This window comes from Telopea speciosissima, chromosome 9, assembly GCF_018873765.1.
Source record: "Telopea speciosissima isolate NSW1024214 ecotype Mountain lineage chromosome 9, Tspe_v1, whole genome shotgun sequence".
NCBI classification, from domain to species: Eukaryota; Viridiplantae; Streptophyta; class Magnoliopsida; order Proteales; family Proteaceae; genus Telopea; species Telopea speciosissima.
In genome coordinates, this window is record NC_057924.1 from 10069051 (window position 1) to 10085239 (window position 16189).

The 16189-nt window shown below is 39.1% G+C and overlaps 3 protein-coding genes across 3 annotated transcripts; 2 read left to right on the plus strand and 1 right to left on the minus strand.

Moving 5' to 3' along the window:
• The first annotated feature begins 783 nt into the window (after nt 1-783).
• LOC122639761 (dynein light chain 2, cytoplasmic-like) lies at nt 784-1393 on the plus strand. The gene is made up of 2 exons (XM_043832703.1): nt 784-1016; nt 1121-1393. Exons 1-2 carry the CDS (start codon nt 879-881, stop codon nt 1310-1312), a joined length of 330 nt encoding a protein of 109 aa, XP_043688638.1. The 5' UTR covers nt 784-878; the 3' UTR covers nt 1313-1393.
• On the minus strand, nt 1318-7816 carry LOC122639760 (protein TRANSPORT INHIBITOR RESPONSE 1-like). The gene is made up of 5 exons (XM_043832702.1): nt 7799-7816; nt 6447-6989; nt 4350-4842; nt 2445-3214; nt 1318-1481 (listed from the first exon to the last, which is right to left on the minus strand). Exons 2-4 carry the CDS (start codon nt 6944-6946, stop codon nt 2462-2464), a joined length of 1746 nt encoding a protein of 581 aa, XP_043688637.1. The 5' UTR covers nt 6947-6989; nt 7799-7816; the 3' UTR covers nt 1318-1481; nt 2445-2461.
• A 3340-nt stretch (nt 7817-11156) lies between these two features.
• LOC122638624 (FCS-Like Zinc finger 3-like) lies at nt 11157-11792 on the plus strand. The gene is made up of 2 exons (XM_043831482.1): nt 11157-11449; nt 11636-11792. Exons 1-2 carry the CDS (start codon nt 11157-11159, stop codon nt 11790-11792), a joined length of 450 nt encoding a protein of 149 aa, XP_043687417.1.
• The last annotated feature ends 4397 nt before the right edge of the window (nt 11793-16189 follow it).

The window sequence follows — 16189 nt, forward strand, 5'->3', positions numbered from 1 at the left end:
GCATGCACCGGCAAAGCCCAACCGTTGGATGCCTCATTTGCACTTATTGGGTGACACACATCTCCAAGAAGAGGAGCCAATCCTTCTTTCCCCCCCCCCCCCCCACCCCCATCGCACTTTCTTAAGTTGGGATGCAAACCCCTTGTTACCTATGGGCCATCAATAAGATATTTTTCCTTCCCCGCCCAAAAACAAAACACACAAAAAACCCCGGTCAGAACAATACTCTGTCCACATTTTTATCCTGTCCAATTCAAATCAGCCAATTCAACCAATAATGTCCATCCTTAGCCCGCCCGCCTTTAATCTGTGCGCATGTGAGGTTAGTGCTGAAACTTCTTAATCCTTCCACCTGCTCTTCTTCCCTAACACTAGAAAACTGACAAAAAAAAAAAAACCAACCAAAATCAAAAGAAACAAAAAGAGAAGCATTGCAAACCGTTGGATCATTATCTGCCTTGACAGCACCACGAGCCAACACTTGGCACAATTTCAATGATACAGCCACAAGATAGAAAAGAGATAAAACCCAGCTGAAAAATTCGAAATCCTTCCATAACCTGCAAATTTTAGTCCAACCAAATACATCCGCAGCTCCACAGTTCCCTCTAACTCTCCACAAGCATCTGCCACCGCGTGCACTATGTCGGCCCCCCACGAGTCATTCCAATCTTACTGGAACCATTCAGACAAGCTCCGTGCCCTCAGCTGATGACCAGAATCCTCGATATAATCCCCCACCGCAACCCAGTCACCACCAACACATCCCAGTAAGCTCACACAGTAGTAGCATTTATACTCTTCTTCTCCAACTTGTGTAAACCACCACGTCTTTCTTCTTCCAAGCACTTTGTGCAGTCCCCTGTGACGCCCTCGCCATGTTGGAAGGAAAGGCAGTCATTAGCAACACTGACATGCTTCAAACCATGCAGGATGAAGCACTCCGCCTCGCCGCCAAAGCCCTTGATGTCTTTGATGTCACTGATTCCACCCAGATTGCTTGTTTCATTAAGAAGGTATGTGACATACCCAATTATGCAGATATTGTATTCATTTGTCGTGTGTTAACCTGAAGACCTTCCGGTGCGTTTCGTTGATGGGGGCTTTGTGTTTCATGCAGGAATTTGACAAGCTTCATGGACCAGGGTGGCAATGCATCGTGGGAACAGATTTTGGTTCTTTTGTTACTCACTTCTGTGGCTGTTTCATCCACTTCTGCATTGGCAGCCTTGCAATCTTGCTTTTCAAGGGTGCTGCAGGGCCCGAAGCTGAGGAAAATCGGGTCACAGCTTTGGAGCCAGTGAAGGCGTGAAACTGTTTTTTTGTTGTTCTTGACGAGTTTAATATGTAAAGAAGGAAAATTGCAAGTTTAATAGATTTCATGTTTCGCAGTCTCGTTAAATTTCTCCATTCCAATAATTATGCATCCCATACCAATGGTATTGGCATGCACCATTAGTTTATCTGCGAAACCTGCCAGACTAGAAAAAGAAAAAGAGTAAAGACAGAGAACTACAAGATAATAAGAGCAAAAACTTCTTGTTCCAATATCTGTAATTCATATCATAATAACAACATATCTAATTATCTGTTTATATTCCATAATATAAAAGCTGTGTGTGTATGTGTGTGTTCTAGGGTGAATCCCAAAAAATAAAAAGGAAAGAGATGGAAAGCAGAGGAGCACTGTAACTTATGTCAGCAAACAATTAACCAAAAAATCCAAACAAAAACAGGAAGCTCGTATGTAACACACGATTAAATCAAAGGGATATATTACCATAAAAGGAAATAAACGGTATTTAAGTAAACTGTGAAATATCACATTCAAATGGCTATGCAATAGACACAGGGTTATTGCAAGGATATAGAATCAACCACCGCCATCAGACACATCACATGAAAATTACAAAACAATGAATCAATTCATCCTCACCATCCTAGAAGACATACTCCTTATGTGCCTCTCAGCTGGATTGTTTTTACAAATGATGGTTACCTTCACACTGGCCAAGTGTAAGTCAATTTAAGGTTTCAAAGTTACTATGGAAACTGTTGTCACAGTCCAATAACATATAACATACCAGGAAAAATCATATTTACTTTTTACTTCCGACTATTTTTTTGGGGTTTACAATGCCCAGAACCAATGTGACATGCTGTACCTTTTGTGCAACATATCAGAGGGAATGAATAATATATGTAATAGTATCTCCGACCACATGACTTGCTAGAGAACTACAGGATTATATATTCCATCTCTCAGAAATGTCATATGGCCCCCTATTCATCACTTGTTAATGAGCGTATATAATTGAAACCAAATGAAATATTTAAGTATTGGATGCCGTAATTCATCCACTCGCCACAAATTCTAATTGGCATTAACTATTGAGAGAGAGTTTACCCAAAAAAAAAACTATTGAGAGAGAGAATTGGGATACCATGCTTATGCTTATTCTCAGAGGGTGAGAACGAAAGGAGGGGCATCCCTTCTTGGCCCTGCAACAGAGCGATAAACATAGACCTTCTCAGCCTGAGTGTCATCACTCTCATCCTCTTTGATCACCTCCACATTCAACCTTGGCATCTCCTTAGCCAGCAGCCTACATGCATTCATCGTCACATTGCAGGCCGACATCCACAGGGACCTCATTGACTCATACCTCTCCAGCCCTGACAACAGAGCGGCATTCCCAAAGGGGGAATCACGTATCTCAAGTTTCCGTAGCTTTGGACATCCTTCTAGCACACACTGCATCCCCCTGTCACTGCTGCCTGCGAATGCCACAGATAATGTCTCCAAGTTCTTAGCATATCTTCCAATGTACTCAAAAGTCAGGTCAGTCAGTAGACCAGAGACTGCAAGCCTCTGAAGTTTGCTGCATGTCTTAACCACGGTACCAAAAGCTTCATCCATAGGTTCATTAGTCAAATAATCTGGCTGGCCAGGGTTCATGATGCAGAGACGGAAGTGGGTGAAGTCAGGGCAGTTTTGCACTACTGTAGCCACAGCAGCATTGGTCATCTGTCGGCAGAAGTAGAGAGTATAGTGTAGTTTACGGCAGCCGCGGGAGACTGCTACAAAGCCAGATTCTGTCACCCCTCCACCACCCCCCACCACAGGTTCTGCAGGAAAGACACGAAGCTCCTCGAGTAAAGGGCAGCTGGACCCAACAGCCTCAAGCCCTTTGTCTTCTACAGTGTCCAGGACCTGTACAAACAAAGTAGGTTTAAGCTTTCTACGACAAAAACTAAAGGAATAATCCAAAGTTTTCCAATGCTCTTTTCTATTTTTGGAGATAAATAAAGACTTACCAATTAGCATATCTGGTTTTATGTTTCATACAAGAGCAGCATTCCAAATAGAACTGCAAAAACATAATTGGCTTACAGGTTCACTTGATGTTGATGCTATCCATTGGTTTTAGCATCCATGGTTTGTTTGTTTGCTCTTTCCGCATGAGAAGAATATAATGGTATGGATCAGACATAAAATTATCTTGTCAGTAGAGACGAATGAGGAGAGATTTTTGTGAAATGGCTCCTGAGACGGCTACCTCAGGAGTAGACACATTTATGTAACAGGGACCAAGGAAAACAGGAATCACACTGATGGACAGTTCATCATGAAAAATTGGGCAAAGTAAATTCTGAGCACAAAGCTGGTTTCAAACAGTGATCAACAGTCCCACCACTAAGATATTGGATGCTTAACCAAAAAGAATCACACTTCATGGGGAAGAGTAAATACTGGTTTTCAATAGTCAAAGGTCACTACAAACGGATATTAGCAACCTATACGATTTGAGCGTGAGAAAGACAATCTGACAAGTATACAGAAAAGATTGCCACATGTCACTATTGTACGAGAAAATTGCGGAAAGGTTAAAAATCAGTAGTTCTCATGGTTATCATAAGTTATCTTCAACTGATTTATCTTCTAAAAAGAGCAAACTCAGAATCATTTGTCCTTTGACGTTTGAACAAAGATAACAATCACATTACATTTTTTGTTGAGGCACGGCAAACTCACAAGCTTTTTGGTTGATAACTTGAAAAATACACAAAAGCTGCAATATGTGCATTAGAAAAATCCACACCAGTGGGTATATTCATTTCAGAAAAAGCTTATGGTTATACAATTGGGCTAGTACAATACAATATCATAGGTGTGCTCCCAATTTTTCTGCCACGACATAAATAATTCAGCAGAAGGAAATAAAGATTAAATGCTGTAGAGATCACCAATTAATTTTTCTGCCACGACATAGATAATTCAATAGAAGGAAATAAAGATTAAATGCTATAGAGATCACCATTTAATGGATTTTGAGTATGCTACTTACCCAGAGACGCTGAAGAAGTGGGCAACTGGGGAGGAGCTTAGCAAGTTCAGCACTTTGTAAGGCAGCATAGCTCAAATTCAAGAACGTCAGATTGGCACATGCAGGATACAGGGCTGGGAGATAAAGGGAAGTGGCTTCCCATAAACCTGAGAGTGTGTGCAAGTTTCGGCAGTTTTTGAATGCTTTTTTGAGTTCTTCATACTGCTGAAAACTGAGATCTTGCGAGAATGAGCCAGTTCCCAGTTCCATTAATTGAGGAGCTCGCGACAGCAGCCTTTGTAATTGTTCCATAGTCACATTCTTATTTGCTTTCAAAACCTTCAATGATTTGCATCTAGCAACAAGCCTCTCCAGGGAATCAAAACTGACTTCACTGTTCAAATTTGCAAAGTTCAGTATTTCTAATGATGTGAAGTTTTCAGGAAAGCAACTTAACCAACCACCCCCGAGATCCTCAATGCCATTCTCCAGTATGTCCAGCTCAGTCAAGTTCCTGAAACCCAAATTAGGTATAAAAAATTATGCATTATCAAAAAAGACTGAACATGAACAAGCAAAAAGACTGACACGCCTTTATTAAAAAAGAATGATATTGAGTTACTTTTGAACATCTGTTATCCTACTGAATTGTTAACAATGCACAGATGCATAAAAAAGAATGACAACCAAATCAGAAACCAATGGCATCTCAACCAAATTCAATTAATTTTTCAGTACTACTTTATATTGGTAGCTACACTACATTTCTGGGTGCAGGCGTGCAGCAGCTTTTGCTCCATACTATTAGAGGCATTTGGATCTAAAACACGTCATGTAAGCAGAGCATATCAAAACAAAGTCTACATAGCAATCAATTATCAAAATTTGATTACAAAAGCTTCATAGTCAATGAATTCTTAACTGGGGGCCTCTTTAAGTGGCTGATCCACTGCATTTATTGCATCATGTAGACAGGTATGTAGTCATAAGATTGGTGTACCTTCTCCAAGACATATCAATCATTTTTGGATTAAAAATCAGGAAGCCCAGGCAAACCTACATTCAAGGGCCACCCATCAAGTTTAGTTTCCATGATGGAGCAGTTACCTCTGGTAAGGCCCAATTGTTTCTAGGTTATTGGTATCATGACAGGTGGCAGCAATTTGGAGACTGTAGAGAAAAGATTCCACTGGTTTCCACTCACTTGATTCTAGAGCTGAATACTTCAGCAAAGAATGAAATAAATTCCATAAAGACTGACCAGTGATGAAAAAGCTCCAACGTTTAAGAATAAGGATAAACAAAAATGCTATTCCTCGTAAAGAAATAGAACCTACACAAGCAACAACGATCCTGTTATACAATTATTAAGAAAGCTACAGGTCGATAAAGTTCCATTACTAGGCATAATTTAACAAAACCAAGTGCGGGTCTGCCTTTCCTCTTATTCTTTGCTTTTCAACGGAGGAAAGAAGCATCTCATGGACGGGCCCCAAACTTTCAAGGGTGGCTTTCAGAAAGGGAAGCCAGGATCCTTCCAAAATAGAAATGATACATCAAGAGTGGGATTAATGTCATTATCAGACTTCTGGCAGTCCAAAAAACAAGCGAGTCTACCACATTAACCAATCAACAGCTTAATTCCTAATCAAACCTCTAACTGTCATTCTCGTCCACTCAAACTGGTCCAATTAACATGTCAAAACCTCCAAAAATCATAAATAAGGCGATCCGATGCGCTTCAGACGGAAGGAACTTTCATACAATTTTTTTCCCTTTAAATTATTATAATATTATCAGATCACTTATTAAGGAGGACATTTCAAAGGTAATTTCTGAGCAAGTGACACCTAGAAGTATGAATATTTCTACAGGGAAGAAGCATCCATTACATAAATGAAAAAGGGTAATACATCTTTATAAAAAATGAAAATTCACTAAGGGATAAAAAAAGATATTATTATTGGGGGGTGAGGGGAACTTTCATAGAAACTCCTGCAAGTTACCCTAAGGAATACCAAAAACATCTATTCAAAAGCTTGATAAAATTAGAAGAAAAACCCTAACATGAAAGGGTGGTATCTAGGATTAGCAAAAATAGGCAAGAACGAAGCTTACTTGCAATATGTGGCAATGGTGGCAAGGCCATCAGTGCTGAACCCATCACAGCTCACAAGGGAGAGAGCTTTAAAGTTTGGAAATGAGTGGGCAAGAAACTCCAAGCTTTCATCCATGATAGTCATCCTCTTAAGACGCAGCTCCTCAAGATGAGGATACGCAGAGGCGAAGACATCAAGCCATGATTGGATATCGGCCCCCCAGTTGGGAGGGACGAGGTTGAAATCTGAGAATCGAGGCTTCCCTTTCAAGGTTACGCTTCGAATGTTGGGAAATCTCCGAACAAGAATCTCAGGTGAAACAGAGTAGCAGTTGCCAATGAACACGTGAGTTCGGCTCCATCTCTCCGCACTGTACCAGTCCTTGCAAACTAGAGAAACAGAGCTCCTATTCTTGTGAGATTTCACGAAACCCAGAACACGTTCCAAGACTTCATCAGGGAACGGAGAAACACGTCTTTCCTTCTCCTCCGGCGAATCTCTTCTCCTTTTAGAAGCCATACCAACTCAACCCTCAATATCTAAACGTCAAAATGCCATACCTATCCTCAAACAAAACAAAGAAGCTCAACAGTTCTCTCAATAAAACTTTGAGATCAGAATCAAATACTGGATTCACACAAATCCATCGTGAAACAAGAGAAGGGAGGTGGGAACGAACTTTCTTAACGAGGATCAAGAACTCAGAAAAATATTTACAGAAACCGCCATTAATGCATAAAATTGAACATCGAGACAAAAAACTGTTTCAAAACAAAGAAAAACCTTCCTCACTGTTTCAAAGCAACTCTATATGTACACTACCAAAGGGTGGGAAAAAGGGATTTTTATTTTCTCTTTTAGAAAGGAGTAACAAAACGGCGGCGATCAATCTGCCAACCGCCATGAAAAAAGGCTCCACTGTGTGCAAACAAACTGCGTCAACACGGAAAAGACAGACGCATTTGCAGATGAAATACCAAAAACATATAGTTCAAAAATTTCAACCCTCAAGATGTCTGGGAAGGGAATAAGTAAGAAGAATATAAAAACCCTAAAACTAGAAAAGAAGATCCGCCATGGAGTGATCCTCAATTTCTCACCATAAGAGTCCTCTCAAACTAAAGAGAGAGATGAACAGAAACTGGGAATAAATGGCTAGATCTTTAACAACGATCTGCCAAAATCTAATCACTCCGAAAACAGATAATTAATACCAAGCACCGGAGAATAGGATTTGCCTCTAAAGACAATCAAAGCAAAGGGACAGAGGAGATTGAGAGAGAGAGACAGAGAGAGAACGCATTGCGGATCATGGCAAAAGTGGAAAATAGTAAAGGCGAAAGCTTTATTATCCTCCTCAACTCTCTCTCTCACCTTGATAGACATGGCAGGAAAGAGTAAAAGGCCTGAAGTTGGAGCCCACAACTACTATAATCCACCATAGTGCACTTTGCGCACACCCTCCTATCTACTGCCACGTATCCACTCTGCCTACGTGGGTATATCTGATGAGTGTATATGACCGAGCATTGCGCACTACGCCTCGAGCGCATGTTAAGGACTGGATGGGTTAAAAATGGTAAAAAAGAAACCGCAGAAGAGATCCTGCAAGTTGTAATAATATAATTACAGAACACTAATCACAGTTACCCGATAACGACGCGTCAGTTTCCCTCAATAATTTTACCCAGCCATGAACGGGGAATGACCGTACAAACTTCACTCATGATTTCAGATCTTACCTTTCTACCTGAATTTATTTGCCTCTACTATTACTTCAAAATAAATTTTTTGGCCATTTTATCATCATATGACATCAGATTTGACTTAGAGTGGAAATTCCATTATTTTTTAAATCATTGAAGAATGAATTTTGCTCATTAATAAGTTTAATTACATGATTTTTATTAGCTTTTCAGATCGCGAATCATTTTAATTTTTCAATTGTTATCGAAAAAATGGAAAGAAATAAAGATTTTTCCGTGTTGGAAAAACATCGTTTAAAATTTCTCATTGTAATGTTTGAACGAAAACAGTAAAAAAAAATACACACATACACACACAAAACAAGAGATTTATGTAACTCAATAATACTGTTTAAATTCATGGAATGATTCGAGCTTCCACTAAGAATAAAAGAAGAAAAAATTATACAATCTTTACGATTTGATACCCAAACCCAAGTTCATTGTATGCCTTTTTCTCATTTGGATACTCTCTCTTCCTGTTTCTTTCTTTCTCCCTTAGTGTCTCTACATCTCTCTTTCTCATTTGATTCTTTTTTTTTAGAGAAAACTTACTAACCATTTCTATTCTATCTTGTTGGATAAGATTTGATTTTTTTTCTCCTTGGAGAATATCCATTCACCCTTCTTTGAAAGAGTCTCTTGGCAGACTCCATCTTACATAGTATCTTCAACTACCAAACCACTTTCACTTACTAGAAGTTCCAACATTGTTGAAGACTAACTTCTTCACTTGAAGACTATTCATCTCCAATTCAAAAGGACAACTCAAACTATACTATTGAACTAACCCATCAACCGATCTAAATAGAAATCACCGAAAAATCAACACCAAGTATCAACTATTGCGAGAAATCAATGGATGTCTCTCTCCTCATTTCTTTTTGATGATTTGACGGAGCAAATTTGTAGGTACTAATGAGAACTAAAATCTTAGACTCTGTTGGACTTAAGAGCATTTTGAGCTTGAAATATCTTCTGCAACTATCTCTAATCTCTTAGAAGGTTTTGATCTCCAACAGAAAATACAATATACAGACATCAGAGAAATGCTAAATTATCATATCTTTGATCTATCTAAACTCATTCAAATGGGAAAAATCGTATTTAAATTTGGGGTGCACGTTATTTGTTAGGGATCGCATCTGGGTGCAGACAGTGCTCAGACACATGGGACAGGACAAGGATGGGGTTTGGGTCATTCAGAAGAGACGGCTGGTCATTTAATCCATCCCATGTGTGTGGGCGCAACCTATACCCTTGTTTGATGGAATTGATGGGAGAATCTCTCGTGTAGTAATACCTTCCCCAACTTAATAAAAAAAAAAAAAAAAAAACCTTCCCCTACTTAATAATTATAAAAAATATTTCATCTTTCATCCGTTGTCTACTTTGTAGTTAGAGAGTTTTTTTTTTTTATTTATGAAAAAATAAAATATATTACAACTAGGTAGGTAAAAGATACATAGATAGAGGTCCTTGCTTGAGCATTTTTAGCTATGAACAACCGCAACGCAAGGGCCAGTAATTATATGTTTCTCCCCAAAAACCCCTAAAACTGGAATGATTTACGGATGTGCCACTTTTGCGTCATCTTAGAGATTTTCTTGCTGAGCGTAGCGCGGTCAGACTCAGGAAAGAGGCTCATACTGAAAAAGGCCACGTGAGTCTCTCAGCTTTTGTCAGGAAAGGAATCTTGGCTTCAGCGGAGAAATCGTGTCTAGAATCGTGGCATTTCTGTAATATTTTACCAAGCGAAGGTTATTTGACTTAATTCTTCTTGGCCGGGCCGGCGAGATAATCGCCGTCATGTGACACAAAGCCACGATTCATGTGAGGCGCACGTGCTGCTCTCCTACTTGACCGCTCGACCGACGTCATGTCGTTGCAGTACAGAAGCCCATAATTATCCCGAATTTCCATAATTAATTAATATTTTGAAAATTAATTAATTGGGTGATAAGTATTTATAATTATTAAAATATTGAACCAACCTCTTCGGGAAATGAGTTGAGTTGCTTAAGAACAGCTGGCCACACGTGTCTCTTTTATTTTTTCTTATTTATTTATTTAATTTTTTAATTTTTTGATAACTTCTTCTTTATTTTTTTATTCTAGTTGTTCAGGTAATGTAGCTAAACTGCGCCGGAATCGTTGACGAAAGGATGGTGCACAGCTTAATCATAAAAAAAAAAGGGGTTAATTCCAAATGCCTCCTTGAAAATGGCCAAATGTACGGTTGTTTCCCTGAATTTTCACTAATGCAACATGTCTTCTTGTTTCTTAAACTAAGTACCACTATAGTCCCTGCCGCTAGACAGAGACGTTATAACATAACAGATCCCAATTTTTGAACTTCAATGGACCATTATGCCCTTGAATAAGATAAAATGATAAAAATGACTTTATCTTTAAAAAAAAAAAAACCCTGCAACTCATAAATCATTTAGGGTTTGGGGAAGATGAATTTTTGAATCAAAAATCAAGAAGAAATTCAATTTCCCAAGAGGGATTATAAGACACAAACAACAGTATATGAAATGCTTGAAAAATTCAATTTCCCAAGAGGGATTCTCCCAGAAGTTGCCACTGGATTTGTGCTTTATGATGATAACAGATTTGAGGTCTATCTGAATCTAGACTGCAAGTTTAATGTTGATGGAGGGTATACTCTGCATTACAGCAGGATGATCACAGGACGAAATTGGAGGGCCCGAAAGGAACGGTCTAGATTTTGCTCTCCATGAGTCCATCTTCTAGCCTTTTGTTTATCTTCCCCTCTCCCTCTTCCTCTCCTTCTCCACTCTTCACCCTTTCCCGTCACTCTCTATTCTCTCTTCTGTTCTTTGTTTCTTGGTTTTAGGTTTTAAGGGTTTAAATCTCTTAATGGGTTTGATTTGATTTTATACTAAAATACAAATATGTTGTTGAGGAAGAGGCCTGGTCCTCAGATGAGGAGAACGACAAGCTTGATGTAATTCAATATGGATCTAAGCAACCCAGAAGAAGCTCCGGCAACCTTTGATTCTATAGTTCAGAACGCCATGAAAGAGCGACAGAAAGTTGTAGGCCATGAAGGTTCTTCTAGAAGGAACCAACAGGGTAGTGGTGGTACTGGATTTGGGTCAGATGGGTTCGATTACCGGCTTATGGCCGCTACTATTTCTCCCAGAACAACCCATAAGAGGAATTTCAGCAATTTCATTGAAACACCTCAGTTCTTATGTAACCTCTGCAAGCGCTGCCTTGGCCCTGTCCGTGACATCTACATGTACAGGTCTGTATCTTAATATCTTTCCACCTTCTGGTGAAATCCCAACAGAGAGATCTGGAATTTTTTTTGGGGGTCTTCTCTTTATGGGTTTTAAAGCTTTAATCCCAAACCAGTTTCGTTTCTCAGAGTTATTATATTTAGTTCTAATGAGAAACCAATTTCAAAAGTTGGGTTTTGTAAATTTTGCAGAGGAGATAGCGCGTTTTGCAGTTTAGAACATCGACAGCAGCAGATTAACCTAGAGGAACGCAAGGAGAAGTGTGCGTTGGCTTCGAAGAAAGATGCATCGACTACCGCTGGATCAAAATCCTCCCCTTCTAAAGGAGAGACAGTCGCTGCTGCATAGCCTTGCAGAGAGAAAGAGAGAGAGAGATTAAACTCATCTTCCCCAAGCCCTAAACGATTTGGGGAAGATCAGTTGCAGGGATTTTTTTTTTAGGGAAGGTCATTTTGGTCATTTTGGTCATTTTACCATATTCAGGGGACAGAATGGTCCATCGAAGTTTAAAAACTGGGATCCGTTATGTTATAACGTCTCTGTCTAACGGCAGGGACTATAGCGGTACTTAGTTTGAAAAGCAGGGGCACGTTGTATTATTGAAAGTTCAAGGGAACAACCATACGTTTGGCCATTTTCAGAGGGGCATTTGGAATTAACCCAAAAAAAAACCAACAATTCTATAAAACACATATTTGGGGAGAAGAGTTCTTCAAGTAAAAGCCTAAAACCCTGTTGGAATGAGTTTTTTAATTTTAATAAGTATTGAATGGTAAATTCACATGACCCTGTTGTTGAGGAATCATGCGATCGATTAGTATTCTTTTTTCCAAAAATATTAGGGAACATGATCTTTGTTAGGGTCTCTATGGGCCAATAAGAATGTGCATGAAAGCATCAATAAGGACGGGGATTTTGCCTTTCATAGGGGTAGATAGTCACTTCACCCAAAATTGTGTTTGTACACATATGTGGTCGATGTAAATAATATATTCTTGGTTAGGGCTGCAACAGGGTAGGGTTGGGCCGCGTTTTATAGAATCCTAGCCCAATCTTAAGTCCCCTTAGCTGGGCCCAACCCCGGTCCGACCCTGACTCAGGCCCAGAAAAATCCAACCTTGATCCGCCCTCAGGGTCGGATCGGGCCGACCCTAATTGGCCCTGATCATGGGGAGGGGGAAAGAAATGCATTGGTTGGAATGGGCTGGGAAGAACTTATTAATTTTACATAAATTATATTATAACACTTATTGTCTTCATATATAGTATATTATATAAAAAAATGTGGGTGAAATTTAAAGTTCATAATGTATAATTTATATCAATACATATTTTATAGTATAACTTAAATCAGGGTCGGGCCGGGCCAGGTCAAGCTTAGCTCGAGGCCTCAACCCTAACCCAACCCGACCCTAACTCAGGGCCAGAAGTTTCCAGCCCTGATCCGCCCTCAGGGCCAAATATCTCAGCCAAGACCCTGTTCGGGCTCAGGGCAGGCCAGGGCGGGTTCGGGCCGACAGAGCCAAACTTGCACCCCTACTCCTGGTGTCATATTTTTGGAATTTTATGAGTAATGTTTACCCTTATGCAAAGATGTGTTTAAACAATAATGAATTATTGAGTGCAAGTGTAAATTGTTATGACTTTTATGGAACAAGTCTATTTCTTTCAAATGAATATATGTTGATCATGGATCATATGGGGTCCTAAACTTCTTAGGTTATCCTGGTATTTTTTCGGTTTTGGTTTCGAGTTCAAAACTTGCAACAGCCTCTTCTACGAAGCAGGGGGTAAGGCTATCGCTTCGCACTTTTGCATGCCCCTCCCTGACCCTATAGTAGTAGGAGTCTCATGCACTATAGGACGCTCTTTGTAGTTGAAATTTTGCTATGTCTGGCGCAAGAGCAACACTTCGGGACAGAGTTCTTTTTTCCAAAATATAATTAGAATATAAAGATTCTTATATTTTTATTGGTTGAATAGTATTACTTTTTATGTAGGTAATAAGTTTTCAAGAGTCAAGATATTTAAAAAAAAAAACAAAGCATTTTTTCATTTAAAAACCTAAAATGTGTCCGTTTAAAACCCGTTTAAATATTTTTGGACATTTTTCTGTATCTTTTTGATTAAATTCAAAAAAAAAAAAAAAAGGAGTTAAAAAATTGGAATGATAAAAAAACCTATTTAAAACGCATTTTAGTTAACCACTTAACCATGTCTTATTGCTCCGTAAGCTAATACTTATTTTAACCAATCAATGCATCTCTTCGTGGGCACCTCTATATTTTAGTATTATTCACAATATTTTAGTCTTACTACTCGTGGACACCAAATATGATAATATTTTCAATACAATTATAATATTTCGTTTTGTTTTTAATGAGAAATAGTTCTTGAGCCGCCTATGAAGGGCATGCTAGCAGACACTCACTATTTCAATTTCATAACGGATTCAACTAGGCCTGATTTGGTATGATTTCTATTTTAATTTCAGATTGATTTCATGAAATAGTCAATAAATAGATTTTTAATAAAATTAGTTAAAATTGTTTTGATTGTATCAATATGAAATATTTCAATAATATGTAAACATCATGTACACCCCCTGAGATTTGTTGATCTGTCTTGTAGTTCCCTTGGTTTTTTAAATTTTACTTACATACCCATAAACCTCACGGTGTTAACTAGGTGTTAGTTTAACAATAAGACTAAAATAGCCTTTCCATCTAGATCCTCAAAATTTTTTTTTTTAACCCACAATTTGATGGCCCACTAATGGTCATCATATTCGTCTTCTCCTTCTGCTAACACCAACCAAGCGAACCAACCCTAAAGAGTAATTAGGGTTTCAACAACTCCACTGCCGCATCTTGCAGCGGCTAAACCAGAGGGCCAACGACCCATCTTAACAAACGGAGTGACACCACAGAAGCCACATATGCCGTGAAACTCCCCTTAATCCCTCCCTCTGTGCTGGCCTGCACCTGAACGAAAGAACAATACTCTGTTTCGATTCTGTTTTTTTTTTTTCCTTTTCTTCTCGTATTCTCCTTGCAAATAATTTTGGTTAGTTTGTTTCTGTTTTTTGTTTTGTTTGTCTTGTTTCTTTTCTTTTCACTGGTTTTGACTTGTTATGAATCTCCAAATATGTATGGAAAGATGACATTACAAGGAGCGCCCATTTCTGCGCTGTTGCTATTACTAGGCGTGAATCACCTTTCAACAGTTCTCCCTATAATGATCTCAAAATTCCACATCTGCTCCTACTACACCTATTGGGAACGAAATGAGGTGATCTTGAGCATCCAATTGGGAGATAGAAGTGGGTAAAGCTTTCTGTTCATAATCAAAGTGCCACTGCCTTCTCTGTTTCCCTTGAGCCTCAATAAGGAATGCCCCCATTTATAACCATGTGAGTGGTTTTATTAGCTTCCGCCTCTAGGATCTTTTATTTCAATTGGCCCAACACCCGGGGTATGGAACTGTTGTAGAGACTGCATCTCAGCACAAAGACAAATGATTGGAGACCTCATAGAGGCGAGAGAGGTCTAGTGAGAGGAAAGTGAAGAGAGAGAGAGAGAGAGAGAGGATATTGGAGTAGAGACACGCTAGGTGCGTTGGAGGAGCAACGATTGTTTGTCTCCAAGAAATCTCATCACCGCTGTAGATTTTCGTTGAAGAGACCACCACTGCAGCCATCAAAGAAGATCACCGCCGTTGCAGATTTTCGGTGACAGGGCAAGGTGGGCGATAGACTAGAATTGCAGGTTAAGGTTTAGATTGGTAGATTAGGGGTTTTTTGGGACATGGGGCAAGGGTGTCTGCTGGAGAAAGACGAAGACGAAGAAGATGAAGTTGAGAATAAAAAATTGAAAAAAAAAAATGTAAAATGTTCATTTTTCTAAGCATTAGTGGGTCCCACTTTATTATGGTTTAAAAAGAAAAAAAAAAAAGGAGATAAGGGTATTTTGGCCCTTTATAGATTTATGATCTGCTGACATCAGCACATAACCCGTTCACTCTAACGGAATGGGTATTCCGTCAGTCCCAGGGGTCTGTAAGTAAGGTTTTAAAAACCAAGGGGGTTACATGACAGGTCAACAAACCTCAAGAGGTGTACAAGATGTTTACTAAACAAAAAAATCCGTTTAGTAGTTCAATTTTTTAGAATAGATTCTCTATATTTCTTTGGGAATGATAGTGGTGATGAGATCATTAGGAGAACAAGAAGAAGAATTGTGTTTTATTTTAACACGAAATTACTACTCTACCCATCAAATTAACCATGTGCTCATTAAAAAGAAAGAGTGAAATCAAATGAAATCTAAATTCTAAAACAGTTCCTCAATCTATTTCGCTTAATTCCTGGAGTCCTATCAGTAGTTCATTATTTCCATTGCACATTCAAAAGTTCGTCAATGTTTAAAATGTTTGTATTTTTTCACGGCACTGAAATTCCCTTGACCCATGATGCATGATGCATGAAGGAAGAATCCCTTGTAGCCAATTATTGTCTTTTGAGGCGATCTTTTTATTATGAAGTTCAAGAATTTTTATCACCTGCGTTTCCCCTGCCCGGTACGGTTCTCTAGTGCCTCTAATAAAAGGGGGGTAGACCCCACCCGGACAGTTTGTTCGATCAGAGGGTGAAATGGTCATTTCAGCCCCTCTATGAGAGGAACCGTACAATCGTACCGTTCAACGAACCTCAGGGGATAAAGGTCCGAAGTTCATGCAATAGATGA

What these genes read in the sequence shown, in the direction of transcription:
- LOC122639761 (XM_043832703.1), top strand. Translation starts at nt 879, where the DNA reads ATGTTGGAAGGAAAGGCAGTCATTAGCAACACTGACATGCTTCAAACC. An exon ending in TTGCTTGTTTCATTAAGAAG is followed by an intron (nt 1,017 to 1,120) that starts GTATGTGACATA and finishes TGTTTCATGCAG; the next exon opens with GAATTTGACAAGCTTCATGG.
- LOC122639760 (XM_043832702.1), bottom strand. Translation starts at nt 6,946, where the DNA reads ATGGCTTCTAAAAGGAGAAGAGATTCGCCGGAGGAGAAGGAAAGACGT. An exon ending in ACCATTGCCACATATTGCAA is followed by an intron (nt 4,843 to 6,446) that starts GTAAGCTTCGTT and finishes TTTGGGTTTCAG; the next exon opens with GAACTTGACTGAGCTGGACA. An exon ending in CACTTCTTCAGCGTCTCTGG is followed by an intron (nt 3,215 to 4,349) that starts GTAAGTAGCATA and finishes TTGTTTGTACAG; the next exon opens with GTCCTGGACACTGTAGAAGA.
- LOC122638624 (XM_043831482.1), top strand. Translation starts at nt 11,157, where the DNA reads ATGGATCTAAGCAACCCAGAAGAAGCTCCGGCAACCTTTGATTCTATA. An exon ending in CGTGACATCTACATGTACAG is followed by an intron (nt 11,450 to 11,635) that starts GTCTGTATCTTA and finishes TAAATTTTGCAG; the next exon opens with AGGAGATAGCGCGTTTTGCA.